The 23806-nt window shown below is 43.9% G+C and overlaps 1 protein-coding gene across 1 annotated transcript in view; it reads left to right on the forward strand.

Moving 5' to 3' along the window:
* LOC309552893 (phospholipid scramblase 3-like) overlaps positions 1–23806 on the forward strand; it is a gene marked incomplete at its 3' end in the record, with an annotated part of 205367 nt that overhangs the window by 21921 nt on the left and 159640 nt on the right. Inside the window, exon 2 of the mRNA XM_082253801.1 lies at positions 12266–12306. Coding sequence (XP_082109927.1) covers positions 12297–12306 — 10 coding nt within the window. The 5' untranslated portion in view covers positions 12266–12296. The remainder of the gene's footprint in view (positions 1–12265; positions 12307–23806) is intronic.

The raw sequence follows: 23806 nt of genomic DNA on the forward strand, positions 1-23806 counted from the left end.
TCATTTGCATTGGTCAAAGCTATCTGACCAATCCCTGTTGACTCATTTCAAGCCCTCATTTGCATGGATATTCCACTTTCTGTATAAAGTGTGCTGTGTTCTTCCAATAAATCGTCTTCCTGTTTGAACTTACATACAGCTTGCCTGGTGTTTTGTTCTAATGGATTCCGGACGGCACATAGCTGTAGTTCGGATCCCGGATCCTTGGTTGACCGAACCATCAGACGTTGCGATCGGCAAGCTGACTTACTAGAAACAAAGGAGTGTCGGGAGAGCGGACAGAGCGAGCAAGGGTCTCGTCACACTTCCACTTCACAATTATGTGCCACTTTGTGTCGGTCTATCACATAAAATCCCAATAAAATACATTTATGTTTTTGGTTGTAACATGACAACATGTGGAAAATTTCAAGGGGTATGGCAATTTTTTCAAGGCACTGTATCACATCACTCACCCTCTGTCAAAAGTCTTTGAAAAGCAGTCCACCATGGATTGCTTTTCAGAATGGTGATAAGCTCTGCCGTACATGTGAATGAGGCCTTAGGCATTGCCTTAGTGGGTTGCGATGCTGTTCAAAATGAAGCACTGCAATGCAACAATGCGTGTTACATACATTACCACTACACGGAAGTGTGAATCCGGCCTCCAGTGCATTATGCCTCCAATATGAATGGGCTGCCAATGCCTAACTGGCGTGGGGTGCATAACAACCCAGGTGCATCACCTTAGTGTACTGAGATAATGTTCAAAAGAAATGCCACCCCAATACACGTTGCGTTAGCGCAACGTTGCGATCATTGCACGAAGTAACACAAGATTTACCACAATGCAGAAATGTGAATATGGCCTAAAAAAAAAATGGCATCCGGAAAAAGCTAATAGATGTGTGCCTATAAGGGCTTAATATGTTTTTCTGTGTAAGCACTTACAGTTGTGCTCATAAGTTTACACACCCCCTGGCAGGGTTTATGATTTCTTGGACATTTTTCCGAGAATATGAATGATAACACAAAACCTTTTCTTTCACTCATGGTTAGTGTTTGGCTAAAGCCATTTATTATCAATCAACTGTATTTACTCTTTTTAAATCATAATGACATCAGAAACTACCCAAATGCCCCTGATCAAAAGTTTACACACCCTGGTGATTTTGGGTTTGAATGGCTCTTAAAGGTAACCATCCTCACCTGTGATCTGTTTGCTTGTAATTAGTGTGTGTGTGTAAAAGGTCAATGAGTTTCTGGACTCCTGACAGATAGGGTGACCACTTTTCCAAACTGCCATTCAGGGACACCCCCCCCCCCCCCCGACAACTCCCCCGCCCCAAAAAAAAGATGCTTTTTTATATTTTTTTTTGCCAATTAGTTAAAAAACAGGTTGTTTACAATGTGCACCTGCTTTAACTAAGTCCCCTTCTTGATTACTACCCCCCACTTGCGTCACCTTCTTCTTGATTACTGTCCCCCACTTTTTTCACCTTCTTCTTCATTACAGACTCCCACTTGTGTCAACTTTTTTTTCATTACTCTCCCTCACTTGTATCTCCTTCTTCTTCATTACTGTCCCCCACTTGTTTTACCTTCTTCTTCTTCATTACAGCCTCCCAAACGGTCTGGTGTGCGGCCGCCTTCCCAGACCGGAGCCAGTCTGCGACTCTGCGTTGAGCTACCTCGGTGCCTGTGAGCACCGGGAGGGCGGCGCACGCTGATCATGACGTCACAGCGCAGGACGGGACCGGAAGTCCGTAGATGGCCAGCCGGAGGAGTCACCCGGAAGCCGAGAAGAGCGGAGGACTGGACTGGATACGTTCGCTTCTGTGACTGTGGAGCCAAAATAATTCCGGGACACTGCATTGTCCCGGAATGAGAGTGACCGGGACCCGGGACAGACTCTCCAAATGCGGGACTGTCCCGGGCGATCCGGGACACGTGGTCACCCTACTGACAGACCCTTGCATCTTTCATCCAGTGCTGCACTGACGTTTCTGGATTCTGAATCATGGGGAAAGCAAAGCTTGTCAAAGGATCTGCGGGAAAAAGGTAGTTGAACTGTATAAAACAGGAAAGGGATATAAAAAGGGGATATAAAAAGATATCCAAGGAATTGAGAATGCCAATCAGCAGTGTTCAAACTCTAATCAAGAAGTGGAAAATGAGGGGTTCTGTTGAAACCAAACCAAGGTCAGGTAGACCAACTAAAATTTCAGCCACAACTGCCAGGAAAATTGTTCGGGATGCAAAGAAAAACCCACAAATAACTTCAGGTGAAATACAGGACTCTCTGAAAACATGTGGTGTGGCTGTTTCAAGATGCACAATAAGGAGGCACTTGAACAAAGATGGGCTGCATAGTCCAGTCGCCAGAAGAAAGCCACTACTACGCAAATTCCACAAAGTATCCCGCTTACAATTCGCCAAACAGCACAGAGACAAGCCTCAAACCTTCTTCCACAAAGTAATTTGGAGTGATGAGACCACAATTGAGCTTTTTGGCCACAACCATAAACGCTACATTTGGAGAGGAGCCAACAAGGCCTATGATGAAAGGTACACCATACCTACTGTGAAACACGGAGGTGGATCGCTGATGTTTTGGGGATGTGTGAGCTACAAAGGCACAGGAAATTTGGTCAGAATTGATGACAAGATGAATGCAGTATGTTATCAAAAAATAGTGGAGGAAAATTTGAATTCATCAGCCCGGAAGCTGCGCATGGGACAGACTTGGACATTCCAACTTGACAATGATCCTAAACACAAGGCCAAGTCGACCTGTCATTGGCTACAGCAGAATAAAGTGAAGGTTCTGGAGTGGCCATCTCAGTCTCCTGACCTCAATATCATTGAGCCACTCTGAGGAGATCTCAAACGTGAAGTTCATGCAAGACAGCCCAAGAATTTACAGGAACTGGAGGCTTTGTGCCAGGAAGAATGGGCAGCTTTACCATCTGAGAAGATAAAGACCCTCATCCACAAATACCACAAAAGACTTCAAGCTGTCACTGATTTTAAGGGGGCAATACACGGTATTAAGAACTGGGGTGTGTAAACTTTTGATCAGGGGCATTTGGGTAGTTTCTAATGTCATTATGATGTAAAAAGAGTAAACACAGTTGATTGATAATAAATGGCTTCATCCAAACACTAACCATGAGTGAAAGAAAGGTTTTTGTGTTATCATTCATATTCTCTGAAAAATGGCCAAGAAATCATAAATTCTGCCAGGGTATGTTAACCTTTGAGCACAATTGTATTTCCCCCGGCTGTGCTCATTTCCACCAGACAGGTGCCAAAGGTTGCAATGTTATGCGTGATGTTAATTTACTGTTATATGTTTTTGATAAATAAATTTCTATGGTTGCACCAATGTTTTTAACAAAATTTTGTACCAATAAATATTGTTTTATTTTTAGCTATATGAAATTCTGTGTTGTGTTAACCACTTGCCGACCGCCGCCCGACTATATACGGCGGCGGTCAGCCCCTCCCAGGCAAAGTGACGTACCGGTACGTCACTAGCCTGGGAGCGAATAGGGGGCGAGCGCGCGCTGCCGGAGGAGCGCTCCCGCCCCCGCTCGTACCAGAGGAAGCCGTCGCGTGTGACCGGCGGACCCGGTGTCCACCGGTCACTCGCGATCGTCGGGTAGAGAGGGAGAAAGGCAGGCGGCTAATGTAAACAAAGCCGTCTGTCATTCTCCCCTGTGTAAAAACACAGATCACTCGGTACTGCTATGTAGGACGGTTGATCTGTGCTATTACACCACTAGCCAAATCCAATGACAGTTAGAAGCACGCCCCTAGGGACACACTTAACCCCTCCCTCTCCAATAAAGTTAACCCCTTCCCGCCCAGTGTCATTTTTACAGTAACAGTGCATATGTATAGCACTGATTACTGCAGTAATGTCACTGGTACCCCCAAAAGTGTCAAAAAGGTCAATCAAGGGTCCGATCTGTCCACTGCAATGTCGCAGTACCGCAAAAAAAAACGCAGATCGCCGCCATTACGCGTTAAAACAAAAACAACAAAAATGACAAAAATCTTTCCCTTAGTTAGTAAACGTAATAACTTTTGGGCAAACCAATCAAAATACGCCTATTGTGATTTTTTTACCAAACGTAGCAGAAAACAAATTGGCCAAAAATTTAAAAAAAATTAGATTTTTACATTTTTTTGGGGGGAATTTCATATAAAAAAATGTGAAAAATATTGTTTTTCAAAATGTTCGCTATTTTTTTGTTTATAGCGCAAAAAGTAAAAATCACACAGGTGATCAAATACCACCATAAGAAAGCTCTGTTTGTGGGAAAAAAAGGACGTAAATTTTGTTTGGGTACAGCGTCGCACGACCGCGCAATTGTCAGTTAAAGTCGCACAGTGCCGAATCGCAAAAAGTGGCCTGGACGTAAGACAGCAAAATCCTCCGGTATTAAAGTGGTTAAAGGGTAACTCCACTTTCGTGGGGGAAAAAACTCAGCAATAAAAGAAAAAACAATATAGCGTATACAATTGCGACATAAGTTATATTGTAATTGAGTGTTATTAAAAAGGACCTTTTCTTTTTCAATCTGCAGCTGTTGTAATTTTCTGCAAATGCCATGCAATATGGCCGCCTGGAGCTGTTCTGTACACAGAATGTATACTGACCACACCCCCAGAAACATCATTTCCTGCTTGTGTGATTGGCTCACTAATTTTCCCAGAAGTCTGCACTAAGATACAAGTCAGATTTCTGGCATCCCCTGCAACAAAAATGTCATTTTTGGTGAGATAATCCCAATAGGAACACGTCTAAAGGGATGCAGGCCCAGCAGCTTTCGTCATTAGTGCTCTGCAGCTGCACAGCTGATAGATAATTATGAAACCCCTCCCATTCGACCCACTCAGCACAGAGGAACAAACAATGATTTCTTCAGAATAACAAAAGATAGGAATCTGCATCAAAGTTTGTTAAAATCCTTGTAATGTACAGAGATCATCCAGAGGGGAATGTTTTTTTCTCAACAAAAGTGGAGTTACTCTTTAAAGTCCCCATATTCCCATTCTATTTCTCAAATTCCTTACGCTGTTTCCTGTATCCTCAGGTTGACCTGGGAGCTAGCAGTAACCAGGCTGTAAGGAGTAATGTCTTTCCCATAAATAAGAACGTGAAATCGTGCTGAAAAAGCATACAAACAACTGGAATAATAATCAATAGAAATTGTGTACAAATAATAAATAAATAAAGGTCGCACTAGAATGTCAAAATTGTCAAATGCATGAAGTTAAAGTGGAGTTCCACCCTATTTTTATACTTACCTCCATCTTCTCGCTCCGGGTCACCTGAAAAAGAAATGGATAATCGCATATTTTTTTTTTTTTTACTTACCTCGTAGCGAAGAAAATATACTTACCTTACTTCCTTCTTCCTCCTTCCTCGGCCGCGGCCCGTCGTCACTTCCTGGCTCTGCAATGATTCCTGGGAGCTGGACGTCATAGCTCCCAGGAATCATTGCGCCTGCACCGGCCCCGACGTCAGTTCCGGGTCGCGCGCGTCATCCCCTTCTAAACAGCTTCTGGGCATGCCCAGAAGCTGTGGAGGGATGACGCGAGTGACCCGGAAGTGACGTCGGGGCCGGCGCAGAGCATCGTGGGACCAAAGAAGGCGGAAGAAGACGCCAAAGAGGACGCGCTGGCTTCAAGCTGCCCACATCTGAGATGGCAGCTCTGGACAAGACGTTTGCAAGGTAAGTATTTGTCCTAACAGGTAAGTGCAACCCGGGACAGATCAGAGGCTAGCCATTGTGGAATGCACTAGCCCTGACTGTCCCGGGGGTATTAAAAAAAAAAAAAAAAAAAAAAAAATCCAGGGTGGAACTCCGCTTTAAGGCCTCATGCACACTGGACGTTATCAAAAACGTCAGTAGAAAGCTGTAGCTGTAGAAGGCTTTTTTCAGCTTTTTTGCAGTAGCATTTTTCTGCGTTTTTGATCTTTTTTTTCAGCTGTAGCGTTTTTTTGAGCTTTTTTTTATAGCAAATCTATATTCCCACAAAAGCTTATGGCTCAAAAATGTTGATAAACGCTGAATAGCTGCATTTTTTGGCTTTTTTTTGTGGTGTTTTTCAGTGTTTTTAAGCTTTTATCAGAGTTAGAGCATTTTTATATCTGGAAAAACACCTCTTAAAACCCTCTAGTTCTGTGTTTTCTTCCAGCCGGAAAACTCCCCTACCAAAACCTGCTGATAACAGCCTGTGTGTGCATGGAGACATAGGATACCATGCTGGGGAGTTTACTGGCTGCAGAAAACAACGTCTGACACCAAAAACAGCCGCAGTAAAAATGTCCCGTGTGCATGAGGCCTAAAATGCATAATAAACAAAAAAGCAAAACCAAAAAGAATGTAGTTCCAAAAGAAAAAAAAAAAAAAAATCAGAACCAAAAGTCCCCCAAAAAAACAACTGTGATTAAAATTGTCCCAAAAGAGGTGAATCTTGCAAAGAAAATCCTGCAACACCATAAATTCTCCAAGTGCCCCACCACCTCAGTGTGCAACAGGTTCTCTTACCGGAGATGATGGACTCTTTTAGAAAGAGTCAAAACAAGCATATGTTTAACAATGATAAATTTACCACAACGCTGTCACTTTAAGAGCATGGAAATCCTTTGAACTGCTTGCTGTTTATCAAAAACAGCTCCTCTCCACCAACAGCCTCCTCCAAGCTCTTTGAAACAGCTCCATACAAAGGTATAGAAGGGGAGCCCGCACAATGTAATAACGCCTCAAAAAAACAAAAAAAAAAAATTACTCAGTAAAACCATTCCATTACACTCAGTTGTAAAAGGTTAGAAAAGCACAGTAAAATTTCGAAGCTCCGCTGCGGCGTGCGTTCCACTGACCGGAAATGACATCACCCGATTCCACTGACCAGAAATTACGTCACCGGGGAGTCTCGTCCAACGCATTTTGCCAGGCAATCAGGCGTCTTCAGGGTTGGCCACCTTGGTTTCGAACTACGGCCCCGATAAAAATGCTTCCTGGTTTTGAACTATGAGCCAGATTATAACACTTCCTGGTTTGGAACTATAAGTTGGATAAAACACTTCCTGGTTGGGAATCATGAGCTAGATAAAACACTTCCTGGTTTGGAACTACGAGTCAGATAAAACACTTTCTGGTTTCAAACTATGAGTTGGATAAAATACTTCTTGGTTTCAAACTTTGAGTCAGATAAAACACTTCCTGGTTTCGAACTTTGAGTTGGATAAAACACTTCCTGGTTTCGAACTTTGAGTTGGATAAAACACTTCCTGGTTTCGATTTTTGAGCCGGATAAAACACTTTCTGGTTTCGAACTATAAGTCGAATAAAACACTTTTTGGTTTCGAAATATGAGTTGGATAAAACACTTTCTGATTTCGAACTACGAGCCAGATAAAACACTTCCTGGTTTCGAACTATGAGTTGGATAAAACACTTCCTGGTTTCAAACTGTGAGTCAGATAAAAACACTTCCTGGTTTCGAACTACAAGTTGGATAAAACACTTGCCGGTTTGAAACAACGAGTCAGATAAAACACTTCCCGGTTTGGAACTAAGAGTCGGATAATACACTTCCTGGTTTGGAACTACAAGTCAGATAAAACACTTCCTGGTTTCGAACTATGAGTTGGATAAAACACTTCCTGGTTTGGAACTACAAGTCAGATAAAACACTTCCTGGTTTCGAACTACGCGATTACGTTTTTGTGCCCTAAAATTAACTTTATTGTAATTTTTACTAAAATTTTGCACTCGATAAACCAATGTGTAAGTATTGTGTGACTTGGAACTTCTAATATTTTATTCTCCAGGGTTTCCTGTTTTTAGAAAATATATAATGTTTGGGGGTTTTAACTAATTTGCAAAATATTACAAAATTGGGTAAAATATTAAAATGACAAAATATTACAAAATTAGGCAATGTATTGCGTTTTTGTGCCTTAAAAATAACTTTAATTTAGTTTTTACTGACATTTTGCACTTAATAAACCACTGTGCAAATATTGTGTGACTTGGAACTACTAATATTTTATTCTCCAGGGTCTCTGCTTTTAGAAAACATATATTTGTTTGGGGGTTTTAACTAACCTTCAAAATATTACAAAATTGCGCAAAATATTAAAATGACAAAATATTACAAAATTGCGTAAAATATTAAAATGACAAAATATTACAAAATTAGGCAATGTATTGCATTTTTGTGCCTTAAAATTAACTTTAATTATAAATATATAATGTTTGGGGTTTTTAACTAACCTAACAGGCCTTAAAAAATGTGTGCAAAAAAAAAAAAAAATGCAAAATGGCTCTGGCAGTGAAAGGGTTAAAGTGGAAGTTGCGGAACCAATCCTAAGTTGTAGGAAATTGCGAGCGGACAGTTCTTTATTGCAGAATGTAATGTTCCTTATGCAATAATACACACTTACCTGCTCACAGTTCTTTATTGAATGTACACTCACCGGCCACTTTATTAGGTACACCTGTTCAATTGCTTGGTAACACAAATTGCTAATCAGCCAATCACATGGCAGCAACTCAAGGCATTTAGGCATCTAGATGTGGTGAAAACGACTTGCTGAAGTTCAAACCGAGCATCAGAATGGGGAAAAAAGGGGATCTAAGTGACTTTGAACGTGGCATGATTGTTGGTGCCGGACGGGCTGGTCTGAGTATTTTAAAAACTGCTGATCTACTGAGATTTTCACACACAGCCATCTCTCGGGTTTATAGAGAATGGTCCGAAAAATAGAAAATATCCAGTGAGCGGCTGTTGTGTGGTGGAAAATGCCTTGTTGATGTCAGAGGTCAGAGGAGAATGGGCAGACTGGTTGGAGATGACAGTAAAGCAACAGTAACTCGAATAACCACTCGTTACAACTGAGGTATGCAGAATACCATCTCTGAACGCACAACACATCAAACTTTGAAGCAGATGGGCTACAGCAGCAGATAACCACTTTGCGTGCCACTCCTGTCAGCTAAGAACGGAGAAACTGAGGCTACAATTTGCACCAAAGTTGGACAATAGAAGATTGGAAAAACGTTACCTGGTCTGATGAGTCTCAATTTCAGCTGCAACATTCAGATGGAAGGATCAGAACTTGGGGTAAACAGCATGAAAGAATGGATCCATTCTGCCTTTTATCAATGGTTCAGTCTGGTGGTGGTGTAAGGGGGTGTGAGGGATATTTTCTTTGTACACTTTGGGCCCCTTAGTACTGACTGAGCATTGTTTAAATGCCACGGCCTACCCTAGTATTGTTGCTGACCATGTCCATCCCTTTATGACTACAGTGTACCCATCTTCTGATGGCTCCTTCCAGCAGCATAATGCACAGCTGTGCATCAAAAAAGTTAAAGTGATGTCAGAGTCCTGAAGAATTTTATTTTTACCACTTAAGGACCGCCGACCGCAGATATACTGCAGCAGGCAGCCCCTCCGGCGTGAACCGACGTAGCTGCCTGCAGCTCCGATACACGGGGCACCAGTGATTGCTCCCCGCTGAGAGAGAAGGACGGTCAGCCATTGTAAACACAGCTGACCGTTCTTCTCCCTGGAATGATCACAGAGCGCCTACGATTCTTCTATATAGGATCACAGGTCTCTGGGATCATTTCAAAAGCCCAACCCACATACAGTTAGAAAACACTCCCCTAGGCTTACATTTAACCCCTTGATCACCCACTTTGCTAACCCCTTCCCTGCCAGTGTCATTATTACAGTAACAGTGCATCATTTTTAGCACTGATTACTGTGGTAATGTCGCTGGTCCCCCCAAAAGTGTCAAAAATGTCAGTTAGGGGTCCAATCTGTCTGCCGCAATGTCGCAGTCCCGCTAAAAATCGCAGATCGCCGCCATTACTAGTAAAAAAAAAAAAAGAAAAAAAAACAATAAAAATTACATAAATCTTTCTCGTAGATAGTAGACGCAATAACTTTTGCGCAAACCAATCGCTTATTGCGATATATGTAGCAAAAATATGTAGCAGAAAACAAATTGGCCTAAAATGTTAAAAAATTTAGATTTTTACATTTTTGTTTTATTCTTGGGAATGTTATATAGCAGAATGTGAAAAATATTGGGGTTTTTTTTTCCCGAATTTTAACTCTTTTTTTGTTTATAGCTCAAAAAATAAAAATCGCAGAGGTGATCAAATACCACCAAAAGAAAGCTATATTTGTGGAAAAAAGCGTCACACGACCGCGCAATTGTCCGTTAAAGTAACGCAGTGCCGAATCGCAAAATAGGGCCTGGTCAGGAAGGGGGCAAATCCTTCCGGTCTTAAAGCGGAGTTCCACCCTGGGAAAGCTTTTTTTAATAAAAATACCCCCGGGACAGTCAGGGCTAGTGCATTCCACAATGGATAGCCTCTGATCCGTCCCGGGTTGCACTTACCTTTTAGAAGAAATACTTACCTTGAAAAAGTATTGTCCAGCGCTGCCATCTCAGGTGTGGGCAGCTTGAAGCCAGCGCAATCCTCTTCTGTGTCCTCTTCCGTCCTCTTCGGTCCCACGATGCACTGCACCGGCCCCGCCGTCACTTCCAGTGCCGCAGCGTCATCCCTGCACAGCTTCTGGGCATGCCCAGAAGCTGCTTAGCAAGGTATGACGGCGCCTGCACCGGAACTGACGTCGGGGCCGGTGCAGGCGCATTGATTCCTGGGAGCGATGACGTTCAGCTCCCAGGAATCATTGCAAGCCAGGAAGTGACGAATCGCCGTGGCCGGCGAGGGGAGGAAGAGGGAGTAAGGTGAGTATATTTTCTTCTAAACCAGGTAAGTAAAAAAAAAAACAAATTGCGACTATCCATTTGTTTTTCAGGTGACCCCGGGCATGAAGATGGAGGTAAGTTTAATTTTAGGGTGGAACTCCACTTTAAAGTGGTTAATGACTACAGTGTACCCATCTTTTGATGGCTCCTTCCAGCATTATGGTTGAAGGAAGTGATTTCGGAGTTCTAAAGTGTTTTATTTTAATTCAGTGGACACTCTCTCAATGCCAATTTCTTCAACTCTATTCATATTTCCAAATTACCATGTTTTACAGTCCAATAACTAACAAATTATGACACAGGATGAATTTAGGATTTGATAAAGACCAAACATGATATGAATCCCATGTACATGCTGCTCGGGAGGGGTAATTTGTACCATCAGCTTTCTGCTCCTCTTTGTATAGACATGTTTGGGGTCTGTTACTCTTTTATATATTAGTGTGGTCATATTATATGAATGTAATGTTATCATAGCTGGGATTATGGATTATGTGAAGAGTTTGGAGGTGGAGATAAACAAAGAGTTTTAGGTCAAGTAAGGACAGGCTTATCAATGTGAATTGTCTCCAGCCTGTTTTATAACTATTTATGACAGAAAGATAGGATTTGTTGGGCGCTTGTGCTGAGAGATGGGTTCCAATTCGGGGGTCTTGATGGGAGAGGGCGATCAGAACAGTGACCGGACTTCTGGGGTGCACAATTGCACCATGCTAACACCAAGGGCAGCTCTAACAGGTAGAAGCAAGGTCCCGCTGACAAACAGAAAAAAGAATAGGCGCCGCCGAATGTAGCAAAAGTGACCTTATTGCACAACAACAGTATAGGCTCACATGGAAGCCAGTGCGTGTCCTCAAAACTCTCGGGTCACTTCCTGGTACATGACGATCTGTCCTCTGGCTGGCCAGCACTCGGGAGATGACGCTGCAGGAAAAAGGCCAATGGAAGGAACAGGATTAACTTCCTTCTATTGGCATTTTCCTGCAGCCTCATCTCCCGGCTGCTGGCCAGCCAGAGGACGGAAGCGCCACGTACCAGGAAGTGACCCGAGAGTTTTGAGGACACGCACTGGCTTCCATGTGAGTCTATACTGTTGTTGTACAATAAAGTCACTTTTGCAACATTCAGCGGCATCTATTCTTTTTTCTATAACTATTTATGACAGCTATACTATTTATGACAGCTATTTTATTTATGACAGCTATACTATTTATGATAGCTATTTTATTTTTTTGACAGCTATACTATTTATGACAGCTATAAAATTTATGACAGCTATACTATTTATGACAGCTATTGGCAAGTTCTGGCTTAATTACACTCGGCATACAGGACAAGAAAAGTGGTACTGTGCAGCGTCCATATATACAGAATAAGACCAGATACTGAGACTTCTAACCAGCGTAAGTCACAAGTTGCTGAAGAATGTTTATAATTTGTGTGAAGCTAATTATCTTTATTTTATTTCCTTAGTGAATATTCTAATTCCTGTCTTCGGAAAAACATGTCTGCAGGTAAGTGTATTTTTCGTTCGGTACCATGCTTTACAATGGACCGTATTGTGTTATCGAGTGGTGTGGTTCGCTTCAACACATGCATTAGACTACCGTAGCAGGATAATGTGAACCCAGCCTAAAATAGTATAATCAAGTTTCTTCTTCATTTCATTAAAACTGAACTCCGGGGATGAAAAATCTTTACCCTTGCAGTTGGTCTCCTTCCCCGTTTCACCAGTTGACTAATAGGACCCCAAGATAGGTCACATGGCAGAGGGTACAAATGATGACAAAAGTGCGATATAGTAAAAATGTATACATTTATTAATATCAATCAAGTCTAGACAGATTATTTATTGAAATTTTAAAAAAAATCCTTGACCCTCTACCAAATTTTAAAATGAGAGCATTGTCACCAGAAAACATCAATTAGCATCTGGACCACTCGCACCATACCCCAGGATTTCTCAACCAGGGTTCCGTGGAACCCTAGAATCCTCCAGAGGTTGCTAGGGGTTCCTTGAGCAATTAACAATTTCTGCCTCTCAGATAGGTTCCCACTGTCACTATTGATCTTTTTATCTATCTGTAAGGGGGGTAATTCTTCCCAATGTCCACAAGTGTAAGGGGCATTCTTCCCACTGACCATCACACTAATGTATCATGAGTTGTGGAAACAGTCATTTTTAGTAGGGGTTCTCTGAGACCGGGAAGTTATTTTAAGGGTTCCTCTGTGTTTAAAACGTTAGAAAGGCTGCCATTACCTCATATATAACTTAAAACAACCCTCTTCAGGATCCTGTGCAACCATTACTGAAACCAGAGAGGAAATCCTGAGTGACTGGTAGTAGTGCCAACCATTTACAGATCAAACGGTAATTAATTGATATTGATTGATGAGGTTTTGACCCAAAGAGTTCCCTCTGTATTAGGCGGCAGAGTTCATAGGATAGCAACACTATTGAAACAACACATTCCCAAGAGGTTCCTGGGGCCTAGCTATCAGTAGACTTAATTTCAACAGGAGCTCCATGAGCCCCAGCATATGCTTGTTTGCACTTGGATGTCTGGAAGGAGGAGGTGGTCTACCCCCAACCGGATGTCACATCTATGTAGGGTTATGGCTGAGTTACATCAATGATGTCCTGGTGCTTTGACTGTTCTTTTGATTGGAATGCTGCTATGGTTTAAAAGCTGATATGGCTTGGCTCCTCCCTTGTGCTGATGAAGCCCAGGGCAGGCAAAACATGTCAACAACATAAACGTCCACCTCCTCCTTCACATGACCCATGTTGCAGTCCCAATACCTTGAGACATCTTTACTTTGGAAGGCACAATTACCAATCCCCAGGTAGAAGGCACCCCGAGGGTGGGACGGTAGACCCGGGCAGAGCCGCGAAAGACAGCATAAGGGGGGGGGCGTCCCCTCCTGCTCGCTGGGGTAATGATCGAGCAGCTCCCGAGCCACATCGACCATTACCACCTGAAAGCCAACCGCTGGCTCTAAAAAATGGTGCCTCTAGCTGCAGGCATCACCCCAGTACAACCACTTCTTGCAGCCCATGTAGGGTTACGTGAAGTGGTTAATAGAGGTGAGCGTCAAAGTTCTGCCAAGGTGGTATCTGGTCCCCACTCACTTAGCCAAGATGTACCCATCATCATCAGCGGATTGGTTTAGAGGGTATTCTCTACGAGGGACAATGCTCCACGTATGGTGGGAGTGCCCCAGGATTAGGAGTTACTGGAACAGGGTTTTCTCTTTAATTAACGGGGCTTGGACTAGAACATCTACCCTCTATTGCCCTGCTAAACGACACTCCAGGCAATATGCCACGCCCCATAGACGTCTAGTCTATTTTATGTTGCTGTCTCCCTCTGTATCTATCTGACGTATTAAACATAAGATATCCTGGAGAAAGTAGGCAGTATTATTAATGATAAACAAGACCTTTTTGAGCTAACATGGGAGCCCTGGGAAAATTATGTCAAGATACTCTTGGCTGACCATATGGCACCACCGCCCATTGTGTTCTCTAGGTCTTTCTTTCTTATTCTTTTACTAATATTTCTCTCTTTCTTACTTTACTCCTTGACTCTCTCTCCCTCTGTTCTATAGAGTTGGTTTATTCTCTGCCTCTTCGGGGCAATAATATTAGGCATACCATTCTAATGGGTATAAAGCAGATCTTTCATGATCATGATAACATCAGATATACACTGCCTGGCCAAAAAAAAAGTCGCCACCTGGAATTAACTGAGCAACTTACTAAACTCAGCATGCAGTAACTCTCCTATTGGATAGTTACTGCATGTGCCAAAAGAATGAGGTCAGCTGACTACCTGAATATACTGAATGAGCAGGTTATTCCATCAATAGATTTTTTTCTTCCCTGGCGGCACGGACATATTCCAAGATGACAATGCCAGGATTCATCGGGCTCAAATTGTGAAAGAGTGGTTGAGGGAGGATGAGACATCATTATCACATATGGATTGGCCACCACAGAGTCCAGATCTTACCCCCATTGAGAATCTTTAGGATGTGCTGGAGAAGGCTTTGCGCAATGGACATTATTGTCACACATGGATTGGCCACCACAGAGTCCAGATCTTAACTCCATTGAGAATCTTTGGGATGTGCTGGAGAAGGCTTTGCACAGTGGTCCGACTCTCCCATCATCAATACAAGATCTTGGTGAAAAATGAATGCAACACTGGAGGGAAATAAATCTTGTGACATTGCAGAAGCTTATTGAATCAATGCCACAGCGAATGTGTGCCGTAATCAAAGCCAACAAAATATTAGAATGTGTGACCTTTTTTTTTATTATTCTTTGGTCAGGCAGGGTACTTTAAATCTTTTTCTGATCTCCTGGAACCTATTACTTTCTGCCCTGTTACTTCTGGTACTATTTGTATGCAATTACGTACTGTTGATGAGATGTACATTGACTAGTTAGTTTTTTATTACTTCTTTTGCTCCTCAAAGAAATAATAAAAATCTTTGAACGTAAAAATACATGAAAATCATCAGTGGACACAAACATTCATTCTTACATAAAAAACTCCATAATAAATTCCATCCTCAAGCAAATTCTTCCCAAACAATAATGCACATATTCCACCAACTTCCAGTTGCAATCCCCCCTCCCAGCACAAACCCCCCCCCCCAATCCCACCCCTCAGCTCAAATCTCACCCAAATCCCTCCTCCTAGCAAACATCTCCCTCACCCCAAAAAATCACTCGCCTAACACACATCCTCTTTTTTCTCAAATATTCTATCCTAGCACAAATCTCCCCCAAATCCCCCCTTGCCAGTACAAATCCCCCCAATCCCTCCAATTAGCCCAAATTCCCCCACAACCTCCTGGCACAAAATCAACCCATCTCCCCTCCCAGCACAAATCTTCTTTCTTCCATCCCCCTCCTAGGATAAATTCCCACAAATCCCTCCTAGCACAACCCCCTCTAAATTACTCTTCCCAGCACCAATTCTTCCTCCCTACCCAAATCCCCCACCCCCTCCTAGCACAAACATCCCCTCTCCTGGCTCAACAGCAGGGGAGGGCTGGCAGCCTTAGGCCTGGGGGGCAAGTTCAGTCAAGTGGCCCATTGAACCATCGAATCAGTTTACCATCCATGCCCACCAGGTTTTTGACTTGCAGCTGTGTACAGTGTCTGGCCCCTACATTAATCTAGCCCTGAGTGAGGCCTTTTTACCAGTTTTTACCACTTTTCAGAGTGGCCCGGGGGGCAATTGCCCCCCTGCCCCCCTTGCCAGTCCTCCCCTGCTCAACAGCCTTCTCCAGGCTGCCATTTCCCTGTCCTCGCTATGAGTGCAGGTGGAGGAAGGAGCTCAGCGGCGGCCAGCCAGGCACATTATCCAAGCGCCGGCCGGCCTGGGGGGCAGAACTGAAATGTGGGTGGGCACAACCCATCCCAGCACCCCCTGAATCTGGCTATGTGTGTCTCTCACTCAGCAGCTGAAAGACAGCAGGAGGGAGTGGGACGTGCCAGAACCGCAGGGGCGACACGTGAGGTGCACGGTGGGCCGATGAGAGACAGCAATAATACAGTTAATCGGTTTACTCACGGTTGGCAGAAAGCCTCCCTGGGCCGGTCGCACAGTGAAGAGGAAGACAGCACAAAATCCTCCCGGGCACGCTCTGGGACAGGAAAACACCAGTCAAGATGGTGGTTGAGGTGCCCGTGATGACAGTGGTGTTTAGGGTGCTTGTGGCGGCTAGGTCCCTTGATGGTATTTGTCGTGATGCCAGTACCGTTAATGGTGGTACAACCAGTTGTAGTAGCAATGTTGAAGAATGAGGTAGACAGTGGTAGGATACAACTCACAACTTTTACTGTGACTGGTTTTGGTTGCAGTATAAACATCCAGATAGAATACAGTATCTGGGTAAATAGAGGAATTCTGTTGATCCACTGTTCTTACTGGTAGGTGACTCGGTTTCTGGTCCCTTTTGAATCCAGTGACATTCGGTGAGGTTGCCGGTGGCTAAGAAATCCTTCACCTTTATTCTCAAAGGTCTTTGATGCCGGGTTGGTGGCTATTACCCTTTGGTTTGAGCACTTTCAATTTGTCCCTTCTTTGGACTGAACTTCACTCCTCCACCTTGTGCTTACTCTGCACACAGACTACCTAAACTGAACAACTGACCACAGGTAAGACCTGAGCTGGGTTAGATATCCCAGAGTGGTGATATCCCCATCTAGTGGTGGGATGTATTAAGCACACTTGACCAGCCTATGAACAGGAATGCAACAGGTGTAGCAATGCAAAATGACATGCAATACAGCAATGACAAAGTTGCTGGGTAAGAGATACAGAGGGCAATGTTCTGTCATCCTTCATTCTCTGCTCCACCGATCCTCCTGCAGTCCAGACCCCCCTGTGTGCCCAGGCCCCCTATAGGAGAGCTGGTGGTCCCCCCCTATTAGCAGCCCTAATCCAGAGTTTCATGTAAGGGATCACTCCATTAAAACTTTTGGGCTGATTTAAAAAAGCATTGGATGGTCAACTGATCGTTCACCACACATCCACCCGTTGGGTTGTTAGCTGTAATCCTAAAACATCACCTGATAATTGACTGGATGAGACCAATCCTTAACGCTAGGTTCACACCTTAGCGTTTTTGCGGCCCGTGTTTGTGCAATTGGCTGCCATCCCTGCGTTTCCAAAAAAAAAAGGTGCCTTCACTTTTTAATAAATGCGCCCACAGTGAAATCGCATGGTCTTTTTGACCATGCAATTTCTCTGCATTTCTTGTACCTGCAAACGCTCTGCGGGCTGAGAGGCGTGGGGGTGGCATTCAGAATGAATGGCGGCCCCGCACATCTCCTAAGAGCAGCTCAATTTGGCTGTGAGTCATTGCGGAATCGTGGCAAAATGCAGGACATGTTTGCGATGCCTTTATTTCTTAACCACTTCTGGACCGGAAAGGTTTTACCCCCCTTAAATACAGGCAATTTTTTGCGATTCAGCACTGCGTTATTTTAACTGTCAATTGCACGATTGTGCGTCGCTGTACACAAATAAAATGTATGTCCTTTTTTCCCCACTTATAGAGCTTTTTTTTGGTGTTATTTGATCACCTCTGCGGATTTTATTTTTTGCGCTATAAACAAAAAAAGGGCGACAATTTTGAAAAAAATAAAAATAAAAAATAATAAGATTTTTAACCTTCTGCTATAAAACATATCCAATAAAAAAATGTAAAAAATCTAATTTTTTTATCAATTACGGCCAATATTTATTCTGCTACATATTTTTGATTAAAAAAATCCCAATAAGCGTATATTGATTGGTTTTCGCAAAAGTTAAAGCATCTACAAACGATGCAATATTTTATTGGAATTTTTATTTATTATTATTATTTTATTATTATTATTTATTTTTTTACTAGTAATGGCGGCGATCAACAATTTTTAGTGGGACTGCGACATTGCGGCTGGCAAATCAGACATCTAACTGACACTTTTTGGGGACCAGTGACACCAATACAGTGATCAGTGCTAAAAAAAAAATGCACTTTCACTGCACTAATGACACTGGCAGGGAAGGGGTTAACATCAGGGGTGATCAAAGGGTTAAATGTGTCCCTAAGGGGTGCTTACTAACTGTGGAGGAGGGGGGTTGCACTTATTGGGGGAAGACCGAGATCCGGGTTTCAGCTTAACAGGAACACAAGATTTCCATCTTTTCCCCTTGCAGAACGGCGATCTGCCTTGTTTACATAGGCAGATCGCCGTTCTGCCTCTCCCTGAGATGATCACAAGTGGCCGGGGGAAATTGGGTACACCAGAACAGCTAATTGACATCCCCGCTAGCCAATCACAGCATGATCGCGGCTCCGGCATCTAGTGGCTTTTGAATGAAACGACGTACAGGTACGTCGTTTTGCGCAATAACGTCGCCCTGCCGCAGTTAATACCCTAAACGTGGTGCAATTTTGTCACACCACAAATCGTACTGCAAGAAGTAAAGTCATTAACAGATTTAATTTGGAGTCGGATCTTTGAAGTCAATCATACATTTGTGCCTCTACCTGTCTGAGGGGTTCCCAAACACACTAGACTGCTTAGGGGACATTTTACTTGACCTGTTGAAGAAGGAATGCCATAACTGATTAGATGTGGTGGCTGCATTATTTTTATTTTTTTTATTTTTTTTTGTTACCTTTTTACCTTTCACCTGGTGATCTGGCCAGTAACACACTTTCTGTAATAGAGCGCCCCTGCTTTGAATGGAGCAGAGAGACACCTTTGGATAGCAGCATTGTCAGTCTGGAGGGAAGGGAGTGTTAGAAGTACTAGCAGATTTAGATACATGAACAAATTGAGGCCAAACTCCAGCTCATACTTTGTAAGCATTTGCAACAGCACTTTTTTTCCTTTTGAGTGGATAGATCCAGCCTCATTTCCAGGCTGGAGAGCAATCCCCGGCCATGTAAGCAAAGAATCTATAGATAGTTAAAAAAAAATAAAAATAATTATACCGGGCCCTTCAGGTTTGATATGATAATTAATTTTTTGGGGAAACCCCCACCCACTCTCCTCCCCGAACCATAGCAGGAAACAGTAAGGTTAAATAAAGACACCAGTCCATCCAGTTCAATCTGTGTGTGTGAATAATGTCTCTACCACTTCCCATACCACTGTATGTTGTGTTCAATAAGATGCCCAAACTAAGAATTTTTAGTGACATCGCCCACTGAAACGCCAATTGTGGAAGGGAGTTCCACATCCTTACCGCTCTAACAGTAAAAAACCCTTACATAGTTTAAGGTTGAATCCAGCTTTATTGAGTGGCCATGTGTCTTCTTCTTGAATGACCTGAGACTGAATCCTCCCTATGCTGCATTAAAGCAGAGTTCCACCCAAAAGTGGAACTTCCGCTTTAGGTATTCTAACCCCCTGACATGCCACATTTGGCATGTCATTTTTTTTGGGGGGGGGGCGGGTACCTAGTTTTGACAGGTACCCGCTCCCACTTCCGCTTGGAGCGCCGCGGCGCCCTGAACGGAAGTTTTCCTCTCCCCCTCCCTCCCTGCAATCTTCTGGGACATGTCAGAGGTCCCAGAAGATTGCCGGCCAATCAAGACGCGCAGCGCGACTCGCGCATGCGCAGTGGGTACCCGGCTGTGAAGCCGCAAACTGTCACAGCCGGGTGCCCACAGCAGTGATGCTGGCGCCGCCGAGACCAGAGGGAGAGGATCGAGGCTTCGGGCGGCCGCATCGCTGGACCGTTGGACAGGTGAGTGAAATGGCTGGAACTCCGCTTTAAAGAAAATGAACTACCCAACTCGTGCCATCATCCAAAATTGAATAGAAAAAGGAAATTGTGGAGAATCGTGGGTTGGAAAACCAAACCATAACTGGTTCTTCACAAAAACATATGACTGGACTTTCTAAGGCACACCATGAAATGAATCATAGCGACTCACAATATTAAAAGAACATTATTTATTGAATACAACCAACATAAAAAATGAGGGCAAAGAAACAGGTTGTCCTCATTAAGACATACAAAACATGTAACAGACGACCAAAAGTCTTAAAATCGAATAACCTATATAGCCACAGGACGATGGGAAAAATGTGTAGGTTATTATAAATTCACAATATTTAAGTACATCATATAATGCATATCTGATCTTTGGGTCTACGCGTTTCGCAGCGTGCTTCTTCAGGACCACATTTTTACATCAGAGATTTCTGTAACAGGGTGTAGCCAATGTCTCCCGGGCAGACATAGAGGGCGAGAGAAAAGGTATATAAGGCAAAGCAGATGAATGGGTAGATAAGTTCTAGAATGTCTTTTCAGTTCAACATGAACATTCAAATAGGGTGTGGATTATATAGGGTTAAACAGGTAAGTATACCCCAGGATCAGTAAATCCTTAAGTCAAAATAAGTTCCTCAAAATATCTGCAGCTATAATTATGGTAGTGGACAGGACAGCCTATGTATTGTCCGCAATCCAAGGGGGAGAGTAATATTACAAATCTCTTAGAGATTGCCAGACATATGTAAGGTACATGTTCTGGCCGACATCTTAGGCCCAAATTTGCAGGAAAAGAGATTTAATTGACCTTCTGATTCGGTCCCTTAGGACTATTGAACCTGTCAAAATATATGTATCTGGTCAGGCCAATGTGTATAGGATGTCCGTAGATTTTGCTCCCTTATAGCGTGGATGCAGGGCTGGATGTTATGTCCTAATGTGAAGAACGTCTGCCTCGAGTCCCGCCGCCTCCCTATGCTGCAGTTATCATTAAGATATTTGTATATCGCCATCGTATCCCCTCTTCAGTGTCTCTTCTCCAGGGTGAATACGTTTAATACTTGTAGTTGTTCCCCATAACTAGATCCTCCAGTATCCTTATTAGCTTTGTTGCCCTTCTCTGGACTCTCTGCAATTCCAGCACATCTTTCCTGAGGACCGAAGTCCAGAACTGGACGGCATACTCAAAATGTGGCCAGATTAGAGTCTGGTAGAATTCTCGTTTTATCCTTTGAGTAAATGCTCTTTTAATGCATGCTGGTATTTGTCTGGCTTTGCTTTCTGCAGCTTGGCATTGCATGCTATTGCTGAGCCTGTGATCTACTAGGACCCCCAGATCTTTCTCCATCCTGGATTCCCCCAGAGGTTCTCCCCCTAGTGTGTAACTTGCATTCATATTTTTAGCACCCGAGTGAGTTACTTTACATTTTCCTACATTGGACTTTGCTATGTGTTTGCCCACCCCTCTATTTAATCAAGGTCTTCCTGTAAGGTTGCTAAATCCTGTTGTGAAGTTATTGCCCTGCTTAGCTTTGTATCATCAGCAAACTCTGAGATAAAATTATTGATTCCAACCTCTATATTCCAACCTCTATATCATTTATGAACAAGTTAAACAGGATTGGACCCAGGACAGAGCCCTGGGTTACCCCACTTATACTTTAACTGCAGACCATTAACTGGGGTAACTTGACCTCAACAGCATAGGGACAAGGTGCTTTGCAAGGGTGTTCCCTCCTGGCAAGGTAACCCCCATATTGAGGGCATGAGGCTTTGTATGGTTTGGGGGGGGGGGGGCAGGGGCATACTCTTGCCCCTCCCCTCTCTTGGCCTTGGCTCTTGGCTCTCTTGCATGCTCTGGGCCTTTTATGGATTTGCTTTCTTTATTTTGCTTGAGATACCCCCCTAAAATCGATACCATCCTGGAATGGTTTGCATGGTTCGTGGGTACATGTCCCACCAGGAAATTGCTTGACAATGCCTTGCCAATTATCCTAGAAAATTTTACTTTTTTAAAATCTGACTTCCATGGTGTTTGGTTATGGAACCCAAACTTTAGTAATGTTTCCCGAACTGTACCCAAGTACGTTCGCCTCATCATTTTTGCTGAGGGAGAAAGGAGGAAACTGAGAAGACAAAATAAAGGCAAAATAAACTTCAGTTTTAAAGTACCATATGTATCGGTGTAGAACATGCATAGGTGTATAACACACACCTTAATTTTAAGAGGGAAGCTTTAAAACACTTAAATTAATAATAAAGAACTTTGAAGCAAAATAAGGGTCAGTGCCCATCAATGCAGCCTCACTATTTCCAATGAATGCAGCCTCACTATTTCCCATGAATGCAGCCTCACCATTACCCATCATTGCAGCCTGGTCAGTGCCCATCTGCGGTCTCACCAGTGTCCATCATTGCTGCCTGATCAGTGCCTATCTGCAGCCTCACCGTTGCCCATCATTGCAGCCTGACCAGTGCCCATCTGCAGCCTCACCTGTGCCCATCATTGCAGCCTGATCAGTGCCCATCTGCAGGCTCACCATTGCCCATCATTTCAGCCTGATCTGTGCCCATCTGCAGCCTCACCATTGCCCATAAATGCAGCCTGATCTGTGCCCATCTGCAACCTCACCAGTGTCCATCATTGCAGCCTGATCAGTGCCCATCTGCAGCCTTACAATTGCCCATCAATGCAGCCTGATGAGTGCCCATCTGCAGCCTCACCGGTGCCCATTATTTCAGCCTGATCAGTGCCCTTTTGCAGCCTCACCAGTGCCCATCATTGCAGCCTGATCAGTGCCCATCTGCAGCCTCACCATTGCCCATCATTGCAACCTGATCAGTGCCCATCTGAAACCTCACCAGTGCTCATCATTGCAGCCTGATCAGTGACCATCTGCAACCTCACCAGTGCCCATCTGCAACCTCACCAGTGCTCATCATTGCAGCCTGATCAGTGCCCATCTGCAACCTCACCAGTGCCCATCTGCAACCTCACCAGTGCTCATCATTGCAGCCTGATCAGTTCCCATCTGCAACCTCACCAGTGGCCATCTGCAACCTCACCAGTGCTCATCATTGCAGCCTGATCAGTGCCCATCTGCAACCTCACCAGTGGCCATCTGCAACCTCACCAGTGCTCATCGTTGCAGCCTGATCAGTGCCCATCTGCAGCCTGATTAGTGCCCATCATTGCAGCCTGATCAGTGCCCATCTGCAGCCTCACCGGTGCCCATTATTTCAGCCTGATCAGTGCCCTTTTGCAGCCTCACCAGTGCCCATCATTGCAGCCTGATCAGTGCCCATCTGCAGCCTCACCATTGCCCATCATTGCAGCCTGATCAGTGCCCATCTGCAGCCTCACCAGTGCTAATCTGCAACCTCACCAGTGCCCATCATTGCAGCCTGATCAGTGCCCATCTGCAGCCTCACAAGTGCCCATTATTTCAGCCTGATCAGTGCCCTTTTGCAGCCTCACCAGTGCCCATCATTGCAGCCTGATCAGTGCCCATCTGCAACCTCACCAGTGCCCATCTGTAACCTCACCAGTGCCCATCATTTCAGCCTGATCAGTGCCCATCTGAAGCCTGATTAGTGCCCATCAATGCAGCCTGATCAGTGCCCATCTGCAGCTTCAGATTAGAGCAGGGATCTCCCACTTATTTGGCTGCCGTTGTTATACAAAGTCCTGCCTCCTGGACCAGCTCCTATGATA

This window comes from Pelophylax lessonae (assembly GCF_965119305.1).
Source record: "Pelophylax lessonae genome assembly, chromosome: 4".
Classification (NCBI taxonomy): domain Eukaryota; kingdom Metazoa; phylum Chordata; class Amphibia; order Anura; family Ranidae; genus Pelophylax; species Pelophylax lessonae.